This window comes from Rutilus rutilus (genome assembly GCF_951802725.1).
Source record: "Rutilus rutilus genome assembly, chromosome: 2".
Taxonomy (NCBI): domain Eukaryota; kingdom Metazoa; phylum Chordata; class Actinopteri; order Cypriniformes; family Leuciscidae; genus Rutilus; species Rutilus rutilus.
Genome location: NC_140210.1, coordinates 45,118,590 through 45,141,988, shown reverse-complemented (window position 1 = coordinate 45,141,988; position 23,399 = coordinate 45,118,590). Strand labels below are relative to the sequence as shown.

The 23,399-nt window shown below is 39.5% G+C and overlaps 2 protein-coding genes across 3 annotated transcripts; one reads left to right on the top strand and one right to left on the bottom strand.

The window, feature by feature from the left end:
- Positions 1 to 2,446: 2,446 nt before the first annotated feature.
- On the bottom strand, positions 2,447 to 8,272 carry mb (myoglobin). Of its 2 annotated transcripts, XM_084394243.1 has the most exons (5): positions 8,222 to 8,272; positions 7,052 to 7,202; positions 4,867 to 4,952; positions 4,546 to 4,765; positions 2,447 to 3,204 (listed from the first exon to the last, which is right to left on the bottom strand). In XM_084394243.1, exons 2-5 carry the CDS (start codon positions 7,097 to 7,099, stop codon positions 3,064 to 3,066), a joined length of 495 nt encoding a protein of 164 aa, XP_084250369.1. In that variant the 5' UTR covers positions 7,100 to 7,202; positions 8,222 to 8,272; the 3' UTR covers positions 2,447 to 3,063. The 2 variants fall into 2 exon arrangements, with proteins under 2 accessions (XP_084250369.1, XP_084250368.1); XM_084394242.1 differs by lacking the exons at positions 7,052 to 7,202; positions 8,222 to 8,272 and adding an exon at positions 6,600 to 6,975.
- Positions 8,273 to 9,063: 791 nt separating this feature from the next.
- On the top strand, positions 9,064 to 18,539 carry rab1aa (RAB1A, member RAS oncogene family a). The gene is made up of 6 exons (XM_084402065.1): positions 9,064 to 9,301; positions 10,256 to 10,328; positions 13,488 to 13,583; positions 13,996 to 14,091; positions 14,269 to 14,400; positions 16,828 to 18,539. The coding sequence occupies exons 1-6, from the start codon at positions 9,288 to 9,290 to the stop codon at positions 17,023 to 17,025; spliced, it is 609 nt and encodes a 202-aa protein (XP_084258191.1). The 5' UTR covers positions 9,064 to 9,287; the 3' UTR covers positions 17,026 to 18,539.
- The last annotated feature ends 4,860 nt before the right edge of the window (positions 18,540 to 23,399 follow it).

The window sequence follows — 23,399 nt, the reverse complement described above, 5'->3', positions numbered from 1 at the left end:
ATGACATAGGAGCATGATAAACACTTAGAACACCTAGAAACTGCATAGCAACGCCCTAGCAACCATATAGCAACGGCATAACAACAGGTTAAAGTCATGATATATAGTAAAATGCTCTATACAAAAACTTGAATCTCAGAACACCTAGCAACCGCATAGCTGTCCTGGCAACCACCTGGAACACTTTAGCAACAGCATAGCAACCACACAACAACATGTTAAAAGTAAAACCACTCAACACACCAAGCAACTACCCAGAAAATTCTAGCAATGACATTGGAGCATAATAAAACACTTAGAACACCTAGAAACTGCATAGCAACACCCTAGCAACCACATAGCAATGGCATTCCAACAGGTTAAAGTTGTGATATTTTGTAAAAAACTTGACATTCAGAGCACCTAGCAACCGCATAGCACTGTTCTGGCAACCACCTAGAACACTTTAGCCACAACATAGCAACACCCTAGCAACCACATCACAACAAGTTAAAATGTTAAACTATTCAACGCACCAATCACCTACTCAGAAAACTCTAGCAATGACATAGGAGCATGATAAACACTTAGAACACCTAGAAACTGCATAGCAACGCCCTAGCAACCATATAGCAAGGGCATAACAACAGGTTAAAGTCATGATATATAGTAAAATGCTCTATACAAAAATTTGACACTCAGAACACCTAGCAACCGCATAGCTGTCCTGGCAACCACCTGGAACACTTTAGCAACAGCATAGCAACACCCTAACTACCACATAGCAACATGTTAAACGTTAAACCACTCAAAACACCTGACAACACAACTGCTAAAAAAAACCCATCCAGAACCCCTGAAAAACTGCACAGTAACCACTTAGAAACACTCTAGCATTGTGACAGTGAGTTTTGCACAATCAAGCCCCACTCTACAAAAATAAATCTCGTTCTGCATATTATTTCAGTATTTCTTTGTTTTGACTGAGAATTTATGAGCTTTCAGGTTTGGCTGTGACATCATATGCAGCCATTATCAAATCACAGGTTCTTTGTGAGCTTTGAGTATGGTGTCAATAGTGTGTGCGTGTGTGTGTGTGTGTGTGTGTGTGTGTGCGTGTATCCGCCTCTCAGGATAGCTCAGGATCCCTCTGCGTTCCTGCCCTGCCTCTTCCTCCCACAGCAGATAATACAGGATGACACTGAGCTTCCTTACAAAACACACACACACACACACACACACACATAGTCAAAAAGTCCTAGAAACCAGATGCTCCCTTTCAGCGGACCTTGGGAACAATGCCGGTATTGAGGAGGAGAGAGGCATCAAACCGGCGATCAGAGCTCAAACTCTTCATGCTCACGAGTTGCTCGGGGGACTTACACTCAACTAGCAACTTTGTCTCAAATTGTGTCTTCATTTCTATTGAGAAATAAACAAATGAGTCAATAATAGACATACATGAGTATAGAGCTACTACACTTCCGGCAACGTCTCCCTTCAAACTCATTGCTATGCATCTGAGATATCAACTGAGAAATAACTGAGATATTAGAGCTCAAACTGATGCACTTTATATGTTAGTCATATCAGTAACACTTTAGTGTCCTTGTTACATGTGTTACTTGTACTTACCATAGTAATAACAGTAAATTATGCATAATTACATGCAACTAACCCTCAACCAAACCCTAACCCTATAGTAAGTTCATGTAGTTAATTAATATTACTCAGTGCTTAAATATATAATTACACTGTAACAATGACACCTTAAAATAAAGTGTAACCGTCATATGTGTGTGTGTGAGAGAGTGACTGTTGTCACGTTTAGTGTGACAACGAGTCAAACCCGCGGGGAGAGCTTCACACATGCTCATTACACGTCTCTCGGCTCAGCGGTGAAGTAAAAGCTAGCGTAATCTCCCACAGGAAAGCTCTGTGACTTCAGTCACGTCCACAAAAGTCCAGGAACGAGACATGTGAGCAATGGAAAACTGTGAGCGACCGTGAGCGTGTGAGTTTGAGCACGGTTACAGATTGACCCACGCTTTTCTGAGGATAAAGATTACTAAGAAAGACTGGTCAACAGAAAAACAAAAGGCTGAGATTTAGCACATGCCCTTAACAAAGTGTAGGGGTCACAATGTCATCAACAAATCCCATTCCAGACCCCGATCATGTGACTGACACACCAGATTAGAATAAAGCACCTGTCAAACACACCATAAACACATGCGCATAATCCTTATGATGCTCATTAACCATTAAACAGCCCGACTTTAATCACATCCCAGACAGCAACGCAGTGTCGGCCCAGATCCGGCCCACATCCGGCACGCGTGTTATCCACATGTACTGTACCGGATCTGGGCCGACACTGTGTTGCTGTCTGGAAAGGCAGATATAATAATTCAAAAATAGTGTGAAAACTGTTTTTAATGCATAAATGACAAATAAAGACATGAATCAGTTTTTCAGCAGGTAAAAGCAATGTTTATTGATAAGTGTCGCATTACAAAAGCGAAGTCTTGAATATGATTTATTATGCAGGTTAAGAGTAGTAAGACAAAGCAAGTGTAGAGAAACAAAATAGTTGCATGTTTATGATCCATATGGCCTTTAGAAATAAGAGAAGCGTCACTGGAATAAAATTCCATTTTCAATTATAATTTTTTTCCCCAAAATTATTATTATTTTGGTATAATGTGCAATCACTCACAATTTAGATCGTTTCAGGCTCCTCCTGAGACCCTAACACACCTAAAGTATGTAAAGCGCTTTGAGTGCCAAGGAAAGCGCTATATAAATGTAATGAATTATTATTATTATTATATAGTCAACTGTTAGTGTTATGATGACATCATCGGATCAGGTGACGTTCTAAACCTGACGTGATTGGCTCTGTTCTTTCTGAGGCACATTTACATACAATAACAAATAGAGTTGCCTGTGTGTTTGGGCTCTAAACATGATTTGTTCTCTGGATGGGTTTTAATCTGATTAGCTGCATAGGAACTAGTGGCAATAACAAGCTGAGTGCTTTTAGCAAGCTCTTCCTCGAGCCCGGTTTTCTTGAGGTTTTCTTTAACCGGCGAATCCGACCTCCTTATAGTAGCCGTCGATGTCACCGATGACGACGTCCATGACCTTCCTGAGCGCGCTCTGGCCCGCGGGGTCGAGCCCGGCCTTCTCCCCCAGCACCTTCACCAGCACCTCCGTGATCAGCTGAGAGAGAGAGACAGAGACAGAGAGAGAGAGACAGAGACAGAGAGTGTAGAGAGAGACAGAGAGAGAGAGCGTAGAGAGAGAGAGAGACAGAGAGAGAGACAGAGAGAGAGAGCGTAGAGAGAGAGAGAGATAGACCGAGAGAGAGAGAGGGGGGGGGGGGACAGAGAGAGAGAGAGAGAGCGTAGAGAGAGACCGAGAGAGAGAGAGAGAGGGGGGACAGAGAGAGAGAGAGCGTAGAGAGAGACCGAGAGAGAGAGAGAGAGGGGGGACAGAGAGAGAGAGAGCGTAGAGAGAGACCGAGAGAGAGAGAGAGTGAGTGTAGAGAGAGAGCGTAGAGAGAGACCGAGAGAGAGAGAGAGAGACCAAGAGAGAGAGAGAGCGTAGAGAGAGAGAGAGCGTAGAGAGAGACCGAGAGAGAGAGAGAGAGAGAGAGAATTTGAATTTCAAAATCCATTTATTACAAAATTTAAAACATTGTCCAGTCAATTAACACACTGTTAAAGTAGAATCAGAACAGACAAGACAACATTATCTTAAGAGGGATGCAAATGCAGCTCATCAATAATCTCACACAAACCCCCGTATTGCACCAAATGTGATGAAAAGAAACAAGATCATTCATGGCTTTAAAATATCGAAAATCAATTACAATTCTAGATTTCACCGAACTGAAAACCTGTGTCTCGTTCAGTTTTATGTTTCCTGGTATTATAAAGGCCAGTTTAGCTCGGCCTAGCAAAAAGTTTGAAAGTTGAAAGAGAGAGAGAGAGAGAGAGGAAGGTTGGCGTTTCATCTCACGAGAAACTCTTTCCGAGGGAAGGTGTGTGTGTGTGTGTGTGTGTGGCTCTAAGAATACACCAGATCCGTCAGCGGGCAAATGAAAGTGGGCTGCGTTTTCAAGCATCGTGGATTGTGTCCAGAACTGATGTGTGCTGTTTGAGTATTTTTAGTATGGTGTTTATAGTTTGGTATGGTGATGCTAGCTTGGCAACATGCTAATGTCAATGGCAAAATTTATTTTTATAAAATTAATGATCAGCATTTACAGTCGGTCACTTATGAGGGTTTAGTTCAGCTAGTTTTTACCTCTCTAAAGACGTTCTGCTCCAAAATATAATTGAATATTATAATATTAAAAATTAAATATTTTGTTTCATTTTCTTTCTGTTTTTGCAATGAAATAGCTTTTTTTATTTATAATTTAAATTTAAATACTATAATATATATATATATATATATTATAAGGTCAGCTACTAGTTGCGTTAGGATGCTGACAGTGTTCACTAACTGATCCCACAGATGAAGACCGTCAGTGTCAGTGAAGATGTCCTGCGTTACCCTGAAGTTGTTGAGGGCGATCTTGTGTGTTTTGGCGTGTGTGTTGGCCAGTGGTTTGAGGAGGGCAGCGTGATCCCCTTTGGCCTTCAGGAGTTGCCCCAGTTTCTCCAGGACGGTCGCCCCGTGGGCCGCCACCGCCGTGTTCCCCGCCAGATCCGCCTGAGAGATGCCCACGAACTTCGGGAAGAGCTTCTGTGTGTCCGGGTACTCCTTAAACAAGCTGAAGAGAGAGAGAACATTAGCCAGACCCGGGGACAACACACGTTCAGATGTGCGTGCGTGCGTGTGTGTGTGTGTGTGTGTGTGGAGTCAGGAACTAACCGGGTCAGAACCTCCCCCCCGTAACCCGTGTAATCGGCCTCCACGGCTCCCCAGCACTTCAGGACCAGCTCATGATCGGACATCGTCTGCGCGAGACAAGACAAGTTAAACACACACACACACACACCTGTCCTGAAGAACCATCCCAAGTGCTACACATCTACAGTTTGAGTTTATTTGACATGAAAGTTGCAATGCAACATTGAAACCATTCACACACAGAAAAGAAGTTTCACAAAACACACACACACATATATATCCATGTCTGTTAAGCCATCCTATCTAAAAACGACCTTATAAGGTCACTCTTATAAGGGGAGGTTATAGGGTATTGTGTGTGTATGAGTGTCTGTTTGACATTAGCCTCTTAAAATAGGTTCACTGTGCGTCACCAGACGGACAATACAAATTTTGAACAGACCTTATTGAGATTTATCAAAAAGTTTGAAATCTTGAGATATTGTTTTTGGTCACTTTTATTTTATTTTATTGTCACATATATATATATATATATATTTTTTGTCTTATGATTGTGGGCAGATCTTGGGCTTTGTTGTAAATAGTTACACACATAAAATGTTTAATAAATAAAGAATTTGCACCTTTTGTCTGCATTCAGCTTGTCTGATTGTTTGCATTGATCAAGGTAATGTGTTGAAACTGTTAATGTACATCTGAACGCCTGCAGTGATGTGAAACTCATCCATCAACTCAGTTTATAAGAGAATAAATCAGCGGCTTTTAACTCTTTCACTACTCTTTTCTTTATTTCTTTCTCAAACAAATTGTGCTCTTTCAAATTCAATTTGGATTTTTTTTTTGTGCGTGTTTTTCCTTCCATCGCAGACGTTCTCCCTTCTTCTGCAGGGACATTTATAATGAATTTTTAATGTTATGTTTTTAGTTTTTTTTACTGGTTTTCACTTTCCCAGCAAATTCTGTCACAAACTATAATTTTACTTTTGAGTTTAATCTTAACTTTGCTATTTTAAGTTTTATATGACTATTTTATCCTGTCTCAATGAATTCTGCGTGAAAACTACAATTTAACTTTTTAGTTTAACTTAAATGTACCCTTCTCAAACTAATTCTGCTATTGAATTCAATTTGAACTTTTATGTGCATTTTTCTTTCATTGTAAAAGTTTTCCTCTTGTAAATTATAAACTTCTGCATAAAAATGTAACTTTTTTTTTTTACTTTTCACTTTCTCATAAAATTCTGTAACAAACTAAAATTGTACTTTTGAGTTTAATTTAAACTAAAACTTAATCCTGTCTCAATGAATTCTGCTTGAACTAGTTTTAACTTTTAAATTTAACTTAAATTTACTCTTCTCAAATTGTGCTATTTTAATTCAATTTGGACTTATATGTGTGATGTTCTTTCATCTTTTGTAAAATAAAAACTTCTGCGTTGAAATTACATGTAATTTATACTTTTAATAATTTTTCAAATTCTGTAACAAACTATATATTTTAAGTTTTATCTGACATTGTCTCAATGAATTCTGCTTCAAAACTAAACATCTTAAGCTTAATTTTAACTTTTTAAATTATAGTTTACCCTCTCAATCAAATTCTACTACAAAAGAATAAAAAAAGTAGTATTATAATTTGAAATATCACATTTTGTTGCTTTTCAAAGCATTTTAAGTGTTAAAATAATGACAAATGCAGTCATTTACATCTTAACTTTTGCTCAAAGCATTATAAAGTCCAGTCAAGCTCTTACCGATATCAGCGTCCGCTTCTGAAGAGTGTGTGACTGCTTGTGTTTGGAAAACTCCCCAAATAAGCTCAGATTATCAGTTTTGCCCCACATTTACCTTTTATACTGCATCTTTGTGACATCACCACCCTCACCTGTCAATCACACTGTCCCTCTCCTTGTCTTGAAATGTTAAACACACCCCTCTAATTTCCCCACCAGAAAACACACACTCACTCTCTCTCTCTCTCTCTCTCTCTCTCACACACACACACACACACACACACACACACACACTCTCTCTCTCTCTCTCTCTCTCTCTCTCACACAGTCAGTCACACACACACACACACACACACACACACACACTCTCTCTCTCTCTCTTTCTCACACACACACTGGCTCTGCAACAGAAGCCGTTTGAGATGCTCTGATTCCGTCAGTGTGTTATTCCTCGAACACACACACATGCTCACCTGTGCAACACACACTACAGTCACTTTAAGAAGTCCTTCTGGGATCATGAAGAGAGTTGTTCCCTCAGTTCTTGCACAGCATCATCACTGAGCTCATGTAGTGGAAGAGCAGATGAGAAGCCTGAGGGCTTGATTGGGGCTTTATGTGTGTCTGGCTCAGGGAAAACAAAACAATGACCGGCACGTGTGCAAACAAACACAGGAAAACAGCACTTAACCTCAAGCATTTTATATATAAAATCTGAACAATAAACGCAGCACAACGCCATCACTTTATCGACATTGTCCATATCTGTCCTAGCACTCATTCTCTCTTCAGCAGTCTGCAGTCAGGTGTATTAATAGCATTTGTAGGGTTGTACAGTGTGTGTGTGTGTGTGTGTGTGTGTGTGTGTGTGTGTGTGTGTGTGTGTGTGTGTGTGTGTGTGTTTGTGTGTGTGTGTTTGGATAAGGGAAAAGCCTTTCCCCTCCATTCAGACCAGTTCAAAGACGGGTCAAGATCAGCAGCCACTGCCAAACTGCCCAAATTAAATGGCGAGTTAAACACATTAGCATTAATACATTAGCATTAACTCTGAACTTCAGACTCTTTCATGAGGTAAAGATTGTTAAATTGTAGTGGAAAAATCACCAAAAGTAAACCAGAGAAAGAATATGTGCTTCACTATGAGACAGTCTTCGGCAACTCTCACACCTTTCATTAGTCCGACAGTTTAGGGGGATTTAATGATAATGACTCTTGTGTTTAACTGACAGACCCACTCAATGTCGCTGGACTACATTGTTTTTGACTGGATTGTAGCGCCATCTAGAGGATGAAACTGTTGATGTGCTTCACAAAGACGTCAGTTTGTGTGTTTAGTGATGCACCTCTACAAGGATAATCAGGGGGCTTCGCTCATGAATATTTAAATATTCAAATATTCAATTAAATATTAAATATTCAAAATTTGGCCGGAAATTGTTGCGTGAGAAACAGTGTCTTATTTTGCACGCAGATACTGGTCAGCTCAACCAAAAACCTTTGAAAGCTAAACACATTTTGTTTTTTGAAAAATGTTTGAAGGTTTTTGGCTTTTAGCATGAATATGTACTGTTATTTATAAGCTAGTGTGCTTCAAAACCAATGACAAAATTCACATTTAGAAGATATAAGCGTTCAAAACTTACATACTCTCACTTCCGCCAAATATGGATCAACGATTTTGATGACATCACTCTGCACTTCAGCTTCTCATAAGATTTTCTGTCCAATCAAATGCTCTATAGAATCTAAAGCCCCGCCCCCCTACATTAGACGCTGGAGCTGCTGCTGAAATCGGTCACTTGTTCACACATTTGTTATTTTCTACATGATGAATGGCAAGTAGTGCACTGTATATGGGATAGGGAATGATTCAGACAGTGTAAATATGCTTTATGTAGAGGCGAATGAAGTCTGGTTTCACATTAGTGTCATCGAACCGCCGCAGCTCCGGTCCAGAGACACGATACACAGAGCGGATCATATGATCGAGTCGCCGCAGACTAGAAAACTTATCAGACTATAATGTGAATTCAACACAGAATGCTGTATTTTAAAGCAACATGGAGGAGATTAGAAGGAGAAACGGTTAGAGATCAGGAGGAAACTGCGGCTTTATCGAACTCAATGGCTCTGAGCTGTGATATAAACTAAACGCTATTGGCTAATAAAATAAAATAAAAGGGGGTGGGGCTGTTCGACATGTCTGTCTTCCTGTTTCAGAGGAAATTATATCAACACATTTGTAGTAAGGCACTTCAGTGGGCCTTTAAATAAACTTTTTGCGTTTTCTGACAGAATAAAGGTCTCTCCAAAAACATTAATCCATAATATGCCATGAATAATCAAATATTTTCGCCAAAAATATTTCCGGAAATATAAAATGTAAATAATGAATCATTATATTTTCAAAATGTTATTTATATATACAAATATATATAATAATAAGCAAGCGGTTGATTTGTCAGGACTTTTATTTTGGCGGGTCGTGCAGCGAAAGTGACCGTTCGTCGACTCTAGTTATTCCAGCTTCACTGTCGAGGGGCCATTTTTCTGTGTCCGGATCCCGGTTCCGCTCGTTTCTCTCCTTAAAACCGCTTTTAACACCGAACAATAACGGATATCACCGGCAAACGAGTCTCGAACATTAACTGCACTCGTCGCGGGGAAGAAAACGGCAGATAAAGCGGGAGTTTCCGTGTGTTGTCCATCATGAATCCTGAATAGTAAGTTTGTGTGAAGAAAAAAAAAAAAAAGCGCTGATGACACATCAAACACATGAACGCGCACTCGTCACCTGCTTTATTAACATTCACAGAAACCATGGCAATGTTAACTAAACAAAATATTAAAGTGAACTAAATGCTGACTTTATATTTCAGGATTAATTTGTTTTGTATCACAACTAATGCTCTTCTTGTTCAAGCAGATCAAACAACCGGGAGCCGTTTCGATTTGGTTTAAAACATATTATTATAAATAAATATGTTTATGGCTAGTTATGAGTAGTAATACTTGTAATAAGGATGTATAACATAACTGTCGGGTTGTTTCCGACACACTCGAGTGCCACGTCGTTATGAAACCGATAAGTAAAGAATGAAACTGAAGAAATTATCTACGCAATGACACGTCAGATCATGTTAATAATGAAATAAATCATCCTCGGGCTGATCAAACTGCTGTCAGGAAGTGGATCAGGGACTGTGATGTTGAAATGTGATCCTGGGCCTGAACTTACTGACAGTGTGACATGTTGAGTTTTGTTTCAGGGGCTGATGGGTAATTAAATCACCTGTTGCCACACCACTCTGTCAAAGTCTGTGGATTTACCATGGTAAAGTGATGGTAATACAATGATAATGAAGAATGTGAATCTGGAAACCTGTCCGGATCATAATTCACATCGAAATCAGGAGAAGTTTTGCTTCATGACGTTATTTCCGCACAGTTTTCTTGGGATTATTTGGGAGTAGAGATGAGGTGTTCCTCCTTTTATCTCCATCATTTCCCTCGTCAGATTCATTTCGCTCATGTGTAACGTTGAGACATGACACACACACACACACACGTGTTGCGTAACATAACTCCCAGTTCCACGTCACACATGACAACTGACCAGAAGTGATTACTGATAGATGTTATAATCTTCTCTCTGTCTCTCTCTCTCTCTCTCTCAGCGATTACCTGTTCAAACTCCTGCTGATCGGAGACTCGGGCGTCGGGAAGTCCTGCCTTCTGCTGCGTTTCGCTGTGAGTTATTAGCCTGCCATCGAGATACTGCTCACACACACACACACACACACACACACACACACAGATAGTGGCTCTTATTGCACCGGTGATTTGACTGTCAAAGAGCTTCATGGTAAAGGTGAAGGGTGCATGTCTTCGGCCTGACTGGGCCGGGAGGGGCGGCACTTCCAGTTTACCTGGTTTATCTTTTCAAATCTATTCAATAGCTGTGTTTCCACCCACCTATGTTTATGCGCATTTTAGGATGGAAACTCCTAGATGCGCATAAAGTAAAAAATTGGTTATAGAAAAAATATATTTTTTAAATTGTATCCGATAATCAGACACGAGCTGCGATGGAAACACATTCGCTGAATTAATCCCTCGATGCTCAACAAACTCACGTGACTTTGCCTCAGAAGAGGCTGCGATTGGATGACTGGACTAACCAGCGGACCAATCGCATCACAGCATCTCAGACGTTGGTTTGATGGCTCTGAAATGCCCGAGTCAAATTTGGTTTAGTTCCTCCAGAAGCGCCTCGCATGATTGTTCACAGACACCAGCATCTGAACGACAGAGTGTATTAAAAGAGCCACAGTTTCTTTCACGATTGCAGCAACTTCCTTTTTTATAAGGGATGGAACGATTTGAACATTTTGTCCGATACCGGTAACCAATAATTCTTTATATTTGACAGCCGATAACCGATATATTGGCTAGGGCTGAACGATACATCGAATTTTCATCGTCATCGCGATATGAACTCGCGCGATGAACACATCGCAACCGACAGCCTGACACGATGAATAATGCCTGGTGATTACAAGATTTTTGTGTCTGTTATGATAGTCACGGTGTCAGATTACACGATTTTGACTCCTAAAATCTTGTCGTGTCGTGACTCGTGGACAAGAAACATGTCAGATTACACGTTGGTTTCCGACCAGTCATCGCGTGCCGTTACACGCACACATTCACTCGCACGCACACACACACACACGCTCACACACACACACACACACTGAGTCCCTTGCTCGCTCACTCGCACACACTCGCACGCACGCACACACACACTCTCACTGTCCCTCGCTCACTCACTCGCGCACACACACACACGCTCACACACACACTGAGTCCCTTGCTCACTCACTCGCACACACACTCGCTCACTCGCACACACACACACACTCACTGTCCCTCGCTCACTCGCACGCACACACACACACACACACACTCACTGTCCCTCGCTCACTCACTCGCGCGCACACACACACACACACACACACACACACACACACACACACACACACACACTGAGTCCCTTGCTCACTCACTCACTTGCGCTCACTCGCACGCACACACACACACACACACACACACACACTCACTGTCCCTCGCTCACACACACACACACACACACACACACTCGCACACACACACACTGGCGCACACACACTCTCGCTCACATACTCACTCACTCTTGATGGAACCCGTCGTGGAGGACTTAAAAAATGTAGCATGATAATCTTTATGTCGTGAAGCATCGCAGACACGACGTAGGTTGTCGCCCACTATGACACACTATACGAGATGACGCGATCGAATCTTGCGTCCCAACGCCCGTTGTCGTTTACGAATCCCCACGACACCCTACGTCAAACGGATCGTGCCAAAATCGCGCTAAAATCGTGTAATCTGAACCAGGCAGGTAAACGTTTGACCTATCACGCAAAGAACCCATTAAAGCACTAAGACATGGCAACAGTATAGCTAACATTCACATTTGAATATTTATCGCAAGTCATATCGTCATCGCAATATTAAACAATGTTATCGCACATCGCAACTTTTCCTCATATCGTGCAGCCCTAATATTGGCAGATAAATCTAAATCCAAATTTTTCTGTACATTTTGAGAGCCTTATAATCTTCAGCAGCCGATATGCCAGACTTGCGCTGCACATGTTGCACTTTACTGTGTTTTCCTTTTTTGAAGTGATTCCAATCATATTTCAAGCAATTTAAAACCATCATGTTGAACAGTGCGCGTCTGAAGTGTCTCAGCTGAAGGACATGTAAGGGTTAATGCCCAACGAGGTGTCCGTTGTCAAGTATTAATGGAGGACGGCGAGGCGTGAACCGTCCGACGCGCAGCGGAAGTCCATATATACCTGACAGTGGACACCTCGAAGGGCATTAACCCGCCTATACCATGGTCACTTGCCAAATAACACATTTTTAAAACATTAGTTTATATTTTAATTAGTTTTACAATCAAAATCGAAAGTTTTTACAAACAATAACTGGGTTTCCCTGGTTACGCCTGATGGTTTATTTAGCAACCGGAGATATTTATAGTCCGCTCAGCTCGTAGAACCCTTCAGTTTACTGCCTGTTGCTATGGTTACTCACAGCTGATGTAGCCAGCGCATTTATTTATTAATTTCGAGCGGTAAACAGTCAGTTTAACCAGAACTCCTTTACTAGGTGTCCTCTATCACTTTTTAATGGACACCCTGCAGCCAATCAGAATCGAGTATTCACCCAGACCATGGTATAAAATCCATTAATTAATTATCCTAATTTTCTTATCAGGCTGATAACGATAACATTATAAATGAACACATCTGCTGATAGCGATATGGTGGCCGATATATTGCGCATCCCTAATGTTTATTACAGATATTGTGTGCCAGTTTCCCAGGAAGTGATGATTTTTGTTCTCTTGAACACGAGATGGAAACGCTGCTTTATTATCACATGTTTTATGTGATATTCCATTTTAATTTCGCAACTTTGAATGGAAAAAACTGGTGTGAGAGAAACCTTGAGTTGTGTTGTTGAGTGTGCTCTTCTTTTGAATTTAACATTTCATTTAATATTCAACAATATTATTGATCTGCCTGCATTGACACTATTATGAGCTGGACGATGACATCACGGTTTTCTCCAGAGCAGCTATATATATATATATATATATATATGAATGAACTAAATGAATAACTTTTCTACAACAAAAATGAACCATCACTGAACTCACTTAAGCTGGACTGTGACGCTATTTTCTTCTAGAAACAAACTATTATTTAGCTGTTATCTCTGTAAAGCTGCTTTGAAGCTGAATCTGTATTGTTTGAAGTGCTGTATAATTAAAGGTGCCGTGACTCTCCTCAGGACGACACGTACACGGAGAGCTACATCAGCACGATCGGGGTGGACTTCAAGATCCGGACGATAGAACTGGACGGGAAGACCATCAAACTACAGATCGTAAGAGCTCACTTTCACGGCTCACACACACACACTCTCCGCCTCTCGTCACACAAGCTCGACTTCATGCGTTCGTAACGCAACGCAAGCACACGTCACATTCCCAGCATGCACCTCACACTGACACACGTTTGAGTTTCAGCGCTGCCGGAAGACTCGTTAATCACACGAGCTTGAGATGTTCTAATGGTTTCGTAAGAATCTCTTCTGCATTTATTTGATCAGAAATACAGTCAAAACAGTGAAATATTAGTATAATTTGAAATTTGAGTTTTCTATGTGAATAAATTGTTAAACTGAACTGTAATGATCATTCAGAAATCACTCTAATATGAGGATTTCTGATCATTATCAGTGTTGAACACAGTTGTGCTGCTTGATATGAGTGTGTGTGTGTTTGTTGTGTTAACAGTGGGACACCGCAGGTCAGGAGCGATTCCGCACCATCACATCCAGCTACTACAGAGGAGCTCACGGGATCATCGTCGTTTACGACGTCACGGATCAGGTGACCAAACAGTCCTTGAGTATGAGCGTTTCTGTGTGTGTTTCTGTGTGTGTGAGCGTTTCTGTGTGTGTTTCTGAAGCGTTCCTGTATGTGTGAGTGTTTCTGAAGCATTCCTGTGTGTGTGTGTGTGTGTGTGTGTGTGTGTGAGTGCTGTTATAATGGCATGTGTTTCCTCAGGAGTCCTTCAATAACGTCAAACAGTGGCTTCAGGAGATCGATCGCTACGCCAGTGAAAACGTCAACAAGCTCCTGGTGGGGAACAAGTGTGATCTGACCACTAAGAAACTTGTGGAATACACCGCAGCGAAGGTACAGGGTCCCCAGCAGAGTCACAGCACTATACACACTATAACCAGCACTACACACACCATACACACTATAACCAGCACTATACACACTATAACCATCACTATACACACTATAACCATCACTATACACACTATAACCAGCACTATACACACTATAACCATCACTATACACACTATAACCATCACTATACACACTATAACCATCACTATACACACTATAACCATCACTATACACACTATAACCAGCACTACACACACCATACACACTATAACCAGCACTATACACACTATAACCAGCACTATACACACTATAATCAACACTATAATCAACACTACACACACTATAATCAACACTATACACACTATAACCATCACTATACACACTATAACCAGCACTATACACACTATAACCATCACTATACACACTATAACCAGCACTACACACACCATACACACTATAACCAGCACTACACACACTATAACCAGCACTATACACACTATAACCAGCACTATACACACTATAACCAGCACTACACACACTATAACCAGCACTACACACACCATACACACTATAACCAGCACTACACACACTATAACCAGCACTACACACACTATAACCAGCACTATACACACTATAACCAGCACTATACACACTATAACCATCACTATACACACTATAACCATCACTATACACACTATAACCAGCACTACACACACCATACACACTATAACCAGCACTATACACACTATAACCAGCACTATACACACTATAATCAACACTATAATCAACACTACACACACTATAATCAACACTATACACACTATAACCAGCACTATACACACTATAACCATCACTATACACACTATAACCAGCACTACACACACCATACACACTATAACCAGCACTACACACACTATAACCAGCACTATACACACTATAATCAACACTATACACACTATAACCATCACTATACACACTATAACCATCGCTATACACACTATAACCAGCACTATACACACTATAACCAGCACTATACACACTATAACCATCACTATACACACTATAACCATCACTATACACACTATAACCATCACTATACACACTATAACCAGCACTACACACACCATACACACTATAACCAGCACTACACACACTATAACCAGCACTATACACACTATAATCAACACTATACACACTATAACCATCACTATACACACTATAACCATCACTATACACACTATAACCAGCACTATACACACTATAACCATCACTATACACACTATAACCATCACTATACACACTATAACCAGCACTACACACACCATACACACTATAACCAGCACTATACACACTATAACCAGCACTATACACACTATAATCAACACTACACACACTATAATCAACACTATACACACTATAACCAGCACTATACACACTATAACCAACACTACACACACCATACACACTATAACCAGCACTATACACACTATAACCAGCACTATACACACTATAATCAACACTATACACACCATACACACTATAACCAGCACTATACACACTATACACACTATAATCAACACTATACACACTATAATCAACACTATACACACTTTAATCAACACTATACACACTTTAATCAACACTATACGACCGTTAGCAGAGCAACCCGGGAAACCGCCGGATTAATAATTTACACAACTAACACTTATTTACATTGACTTCTTATTAGTTATTAAATAAATAATCATTTAAAAATCAATATATATCTTTTTTTAACTTTCCTGGTTGAAAGCAGAAAAACTGGCTTATTAATAATTTCAATACTGAACAGGTATTTACATGATCAGTCATTACTAAATAAATAATAGTTTATGGATAATGCATTTTATTTCAAACTTTTCCTGTTTGCAGCCCAAAAGACTGGCTGATTATCAATTTCAAAAATTAACTATTGAATTTGTATTTAATATTGATTAGTTAATCATTTATAAATAATGTTGTTTTTTACTTTTCCTGGTTGCAGCCAAAAAGACTGGCTGATTAATCATTTAAATGGGTGTTAATTATAAAAAAAAAATGTATTGATAATTATTTATTCATTTATTCATTATAAATCTTTCCTGATTGCAAATTGAAATTATTTAATCACTATTAATTATTAAATAATGAATAAATAGTTACAATTTAAAATATTATATTTCTTTTGTTGATTCTACACTCATTTCAATTTGTAATGTGAAGTAAATATAAATATAAATGTAATACAGAAAACGGCATAACATTTATTAATGATGTTTTAAATTTACAGTAAAAAAAAAAAAAATATATATATATATATATATAGTGTATTAAATTGGAATACTTAAATGTATAATATATTCTAGACAATATTAAAGCTGTAGATCAATCTGTTGTTGTCCCGTTCAGGAGTTTGCGGACTCCCTCGGCATCCCGTTCCTGGAGACGAGTGCGAAGAGCTCCAGTAACGTGGAGCAGGCCTTCATGACCATGGCAGCGGAGATCAAGAAGAGGATGGGCCCCGGGGCCACGGCTGGAGGACCCGACAAATCCAACGTCAAGATCCAGAGCACGCCGGTCAAGGCCTCCAGCGGAGGGTGCTGCTGAGAACCAGACCGCTCAAACACAAGACCACAGTAACGTTACACCACACAGCTGAGTTGCCACAGAGAGAGAGAGAGAGAGAGAGAGTGTGTGTGTATGAGTGAGTGTGAGAGAGAGAGAGTGTGTGTGTGAGAGAGAGAGAGAGAGAGAGAGTTACGACAGAGAGAGAGAGTGTATGAGAGAGAGAGACAGAGTGAGAGTGTGTGAGGCAGAGAGAAAGAGAGAGAGACTCTGGTTGTGTGTGTGTATGAGAGAGACTGAGTGTGTGTGTGTGTGTGTGTGAGAGAGAGAGAGACTGTGTGTGTGTGTGTGTGTGTGTGTGTGTGTGTGTGTGTGTGTGTGTGTGTGTGTGTGTGTGTGTGTGTGTGTGTGTGTGTGTGTGTGTGTGTGTGTGTGTGTGTGTGTGTGTGTGTGTGTGTGTGTGTGTGTGTGTGTGAGACTGTGTGTGTGAGACTGTGTGTGTGAGACTGTGTGTGTGAGACTGTGTGTGTGTGTGTGTGTGTGTGTGTGAGAGAGAGAGACTGTGAGTGACTGTGTGTGCGAGTGACTGTGTGTGTGTGAGACTGTGTGTGTGAGACTGTGTGTGTGTGTGAGAATATCAATGAGAAACAGAGTAAGAAAGGATCAGATGAAACCGCCTGACACTGAATGCCGCATGCACATCGCTGCATGACCAGACAAACACGTCTCCTAAACCCAGCGAGCGTCCCGTCTTCTGCTGGAGGAACATCTCAAACTCCCTGCGCTCATTTCCTCAAGCATCCGAGAGTCTCCTGCGCGCTCAGAGGAAACACACCTCGATCTGGCCTTGACCTTCCTCTCGGGGACTCTGGAGGAAGCCGTGGACTGTGATGTCATAGCTGACCTCTGATCAGTGGGTTCCGTTACTATGGCTCCCGGTGTGGTTGCCCCGGCGACCTCTCCTTCAACCGCTGCCTTCTCTCTGCTTTTGGTGGACCGTTGGTTTTTTCCCTGATTTTTTTTTTTTTGTATTTTATTTTTTATTTGTGATCTTCATCATTTCAAGATACCGGTCGTCTGAGCGCGACGCTTGTTCAAACGCATCGTCATTGTGTGTTTGTCGTTTGCCGCGATTCTAACAGCATTATCATCCTGTGCAATTCTGTGTAACAATACTTTGGAAAACAAGAACCATATCCTCGTAGTTTAAACGTCAATGTTATGAATTGGTTCCGTCTCTTCATCAGTTTTGACGCTTACACACACACACACACACACGTATATTATGTATATCCTGTATATTGGACTCAACATTTGTTTACTGACAGCACAACAGCAGCGTCACTGTAATAGAGATGCAGATTTATGTATGAGTGCGAGTGACTGATAAACAGGAAATGACATCACAATAGTTAAAGCAACTTGCTCATGTAATTTTTTCTGTTTTCGGGGGGGAAATATGGTCTTTTTCTCCTCTATTTCTATTTTCTTTTATGTCACACAATGTTTAAATAAACTATGAAGGAAAAGTTTAATAAAAATGGTTTTAACTGGAATGTTTCATGTGTTTCATCATAAACCAAACGAGCCAGTCACGTGATCCTAGTGGTGAGCATCACATGATCTTATTAGTCAGATCTGACAGACGCTACCGTTTCTAAAGCTTAGGGTCAATGAGATTATTTCTTCAAAAGAAATTAATACTTTTATTCAGAAAGGATGCATTAAATTGATCAAAAATAACAGAAAAGACATTTATAATGTTACAATGAATTAATTTATATTCATCAATGAATCCTGAATAAAAGTATCACTGTTTCCACACACATATGAAGCAGCACAACTGTTTTCAACACTGATAATCATAAATGTTTCTTGAGCAGCAATTTATCATATTAGAGTGATTTCTGAAGGATCATGTGACCCTGAAGACTGGAGTGATGATGCTTGGATCACAGGAATAAATTACATTTTAACAAATATTCACATAGAAAACACTTATTTTAAATTGTAATAATATTTCGTAATATTACAGATTTTTTGTATTTTTAATCAAATAAATGCAGCCTTGGTGAGAATGAAACTTAATTCAGCTTTGATCACCGGCGTAAATTACATTTTACAGTATATTACATTATAGAGCTGCACAATTCTGGATGAATTAAGAATCACACGATTTAATAAAGATCATGATTCTCCCACTATTCTGAATAGACAACTAAACACAATAACGTGTAATTGACCAGAGGCTCTGACAAAATGTTATTTTCTGCAGCTGTTTTTGTAATGGTCACTTGTCGCCACCTACTGGTGTAACGATGTAATTGATACAATCGTTATTTGATGCATCAAGTTTCGATCAGAAGGCGATTCACTCTATTTTGATCGCTCTCATAGACATCAGTGTTTATATCTGAACTACAAACTTTTTTTTATGAGAGAAATAATGATATCGTGTTGCTGAAAAGCTGTTCAATACATGATAACGGCTCTCTCTGGATCAGTGCCAACGCAGATCTGGATAGTCACTGTGATCTACACAGGCGAAACACCTTTATGAAAATTAACCATGATTTTGTTATAGTAAAAGTGTAGTAACCATGTGTTTTTTGTCGGATTGATTACCGTTTGTATAACCACAGTTTTACTACAAATACCATTGTTAAACTATGGTTAGTGTAGAAAACCGTGGTAAATTTGTGGTTATCACGATTTAACTACACCCACTAAGCAAAATGATGTCCGAAAGACGTCTTTTCAATGTCTTTGTTACAAAAATCGGACGTTGAAATGTCGTCCACTGAGGAGCCAGAATGAAAGTTTTTATGACGTCTTTTTTTGACGTGTTCTGGACGTCCGATATAGACGTTCATCGAACCTTCGTACAAGGTTAAAACTAGTTCATATGTGGGCATTGTGGACATATTTCAACATCATTTATGGTCTCATTTAGACATAATTACTTTGACTATTGCTGTCAGATGATCTTAGTGAGAATTAACAGAGGTTTAGATGTTGATATTTGTTTAATTTGAAGTGTCACCATTGTGGTGATCAGTGTTTGCTTTAGTTGGGCTCTTGGTCCCCTTTCTTTATACTGTAACTTTCCTTTGACTGCTGTAACAGTGTGTTTGTGTAACACAATTGTTGTGGCAGAGAAAGCCTAGAAAAAGTTTGAGGTGTTATCAGCTCAATGTTGATGATGAGATAATCATCACAAAATGGGCATCTAATATTGTTTAAAGTTTTATGTTTATATCTGGCATTCATAACCACCAACCTTGTGGAACTGCATTATTGGTGCCAAAAGCATTAAAATGATCACTTATTTGAAGATGTATAAATAGCATGTGCTCAACAGCATGATGTTTTGAGTAAATGTATCATATAGTCACACACAGACATCAAGATTGTGCATATGATTCACAACAATGGTGACAATTTAAAAAAAAAAAGCTTCATGCTGCAATGCATGATGGGTAGCTTTCGTAGTACAAAACTCATCCTTAATTCCCAAGCTTTTTTGTTTTGATTGTCACCGTTGTTGTGATTCATATCCAAAATCTTGATGTCTTTGTGTGACTATATGATACATTTGCTCAAAACATGTGCACATGCTTTTTATCCACCTTCAAATAAGTGATCATTTTAATGCTTTTGGCACCAATAATGCAGTTCCACAAGGTTGGTGGTTATGAATGCCAAATATAAACACAAAATTTTAAACACAATATTAAAGGCCCATTTTGTGATGATATCATCAACATTGAGCTTTTTCTAGGTTTTCTCTGCCACAACAATTGTGTTACACAAACATACTGTTACAGCAGTCAAAGAAAAGTTAAAGTATAAAGAAAGGGGACCAAGAGCCCAACTAAAGCAAACACTGATCACCACAATGGTGACACTTCAAATTAAACAAATATCAACATCTAAACCTCTGTTAATTCTCACTAAGATCATCTGACAGCAATAGTCAAAGTAATTATGTCTAAATGAGACCATAAATGATGTTGAAATATGTCCACAATGGCCACATTTGAACTAGTTTTTAACCTTGTACGAAGGTTCGATGAACGTCTATATCGGACGTGCAGAACACGTCAAAAAAAGACATCATAAAAACTTTCATTCTGGCTCCTCAGTGGACGTCATTTCAACGTCCGATTTTTGTAACAAAGACATTGAAAAGACGTCTTTCGGACATCATTTTGCTTAGTGGGCAATAACCATGTTTTTTTGTTGTTTTTTTGTAGTAAAACGATGGTTATTTTTCATAAGGGCGTTGCCATTTAGGAATAAGATCACGTGGGTGTTTGAATCGAGATCTTATATTAATGATTAATCGTGCAGCTCTATTATAATAGAAAAGTTATTTTAAATTGTAATAATATTTCACAATATTATGGTACTTTTTAATATATTTTAGATCAAATAAATGCAGCCTTGGTGAGCAGAAGATACTCATTTAAAAAAATAAAAATAAATTACCAAGCCCAACAACTCCCAAGTTCAGTAAGTATTTTCATGGTCTTTTCTTACAAACAAAATGCATTAAAAAAAGAAGTCAGAAAACATAGTAGGCAAAACTCAAGAGAATATGACGAAAACAAGAACAAGAAAACTCAGGAGAAACAGCGTTAACATATTCATTGGCGGACAAAGGAGAAGAATGAAAGTCAGGGCTTAAATACATGAGGAATGTAATCATGAAGGGAAACAGGTGTGAGAAGCTAGTTAACAATCAAGGAAATGAACAAAGCAGGTAAAACAGAACACACACACACACGTTACAGTAGTGAGACACCGCTAAGAAACTGCGGTAAAATCCCTCAATGAAAGTGAAGCGGCACGCTTACATGCCTGAACTGGGACATCTGCACGCCTCCACACACACTCCATCTGTCCTCGCCGGGCCTCAGGGGTCAGAGGTCAGGGTCAAGGACAATGCCGATCCAGATCCTTTGTTTGGTTGTGTGTTGCTGGGAGACAGAGGGTCGTGGGTCTGACGGCGGGAGGCGTGTGTGTGTGTGTGTGTGTGTGTGTGTGTGTGTGTGTGTGACAGCTGGAGGAGGAACAACAGTGTGAGGAACGACAGACTGTTTGCATTCAAACACGGATGATATAGTTAGTTAATCATCAAATGATCGTGCAAACAATGATAGTGTGCTTTATTCTTGGCCATCATCTGCTGCTCTCATTCAGTGTACAGTAAATCTGGGGTCTTTTTCTGCAAGCATCCCAGGATATCAGAAGCACTCTGAAATGTTGATCTGAAGATGAAGGTTGTGTGTGTCTGATGTGGTGACTGAGGTGTCAGCTGCTTTATCTTCCTCTTGTTCAGGCCATCTGGAGAACATGAACCGAATGAAGGAGAAGACGACCTCCAGGACCATTCGTCATCAGGTGGAAATATGCCTGAACATTCTGACACACAAAGAGTCGAGACTCGTGTTCACATCGACGTAAACCGAGAGTCACCCTGGTTATAACACTGCTGATATTTGACAAATTTGGGTCTTTCATAGTTTATGAGACTTAAAATGTATGCTTAAAATTTAAATATTCACTGTCAGATACAACAGTAAAAAAATAAATAATAATAAAATATTTATTTAATATTATTAATAATAAAAAATAATATTACACATTTAAAATATGACATTTACACAGTATTAACACATGGACATTTACACACAAAAGTATATAGCAGCCTTTTACATTTTTTGGAAGGGGTGTTGGGGTCCCTCGCATGATGATGAAGATCATATTTGGGGGGTGTGGCTCCTAAAAAGTTGAAAAAGCATATAATTTGAGAAATGTCTGAATTGAGATCTCATACTGATTGCAGACTTTCATAAACTGGCAAATCCGAGAATAGTTGAGAATGTTTTCTGAAACTTCTCTGTTTGATCTCTAGTTTCTGCTGTCTATGAGAAAGTGCACATAAACTTGAGTTACAATACGAAATAGCTATATTTAGCTCGATTCTTTTCTGAAGTGCTCGTGTCGTGAATACTTCGCATATTTGCGGCTTTTCCACGGGAGCGCGGAGAGCGAGGTCACGTTCATTGACATATGCAGACAGGAATGAGGGAGGGAGGGGGGTGGGGGGCAGACATCTGTAGCTTTGCTAAGTCGTCTGATTCATTTCTGTGAATCGATTCGCTCGAGCGATTCATTTCAATGATCACGATCATTTACGCGATCACGTTAGGTAAAAAAACAACAAAAACAACTCGCGTTTAATTTTTTAATTTTTTAAACTTAAATTTTTAAGTTTATTTTCTTGTTTTATAGGAAAATCATTAGTGTTGACATTATTATTATTTTTATATATAATTATGTTTACTGAATTTTGATTATAATACAAATATAACAAGACATCACAAATAAATAACTACAATAAAATAAAA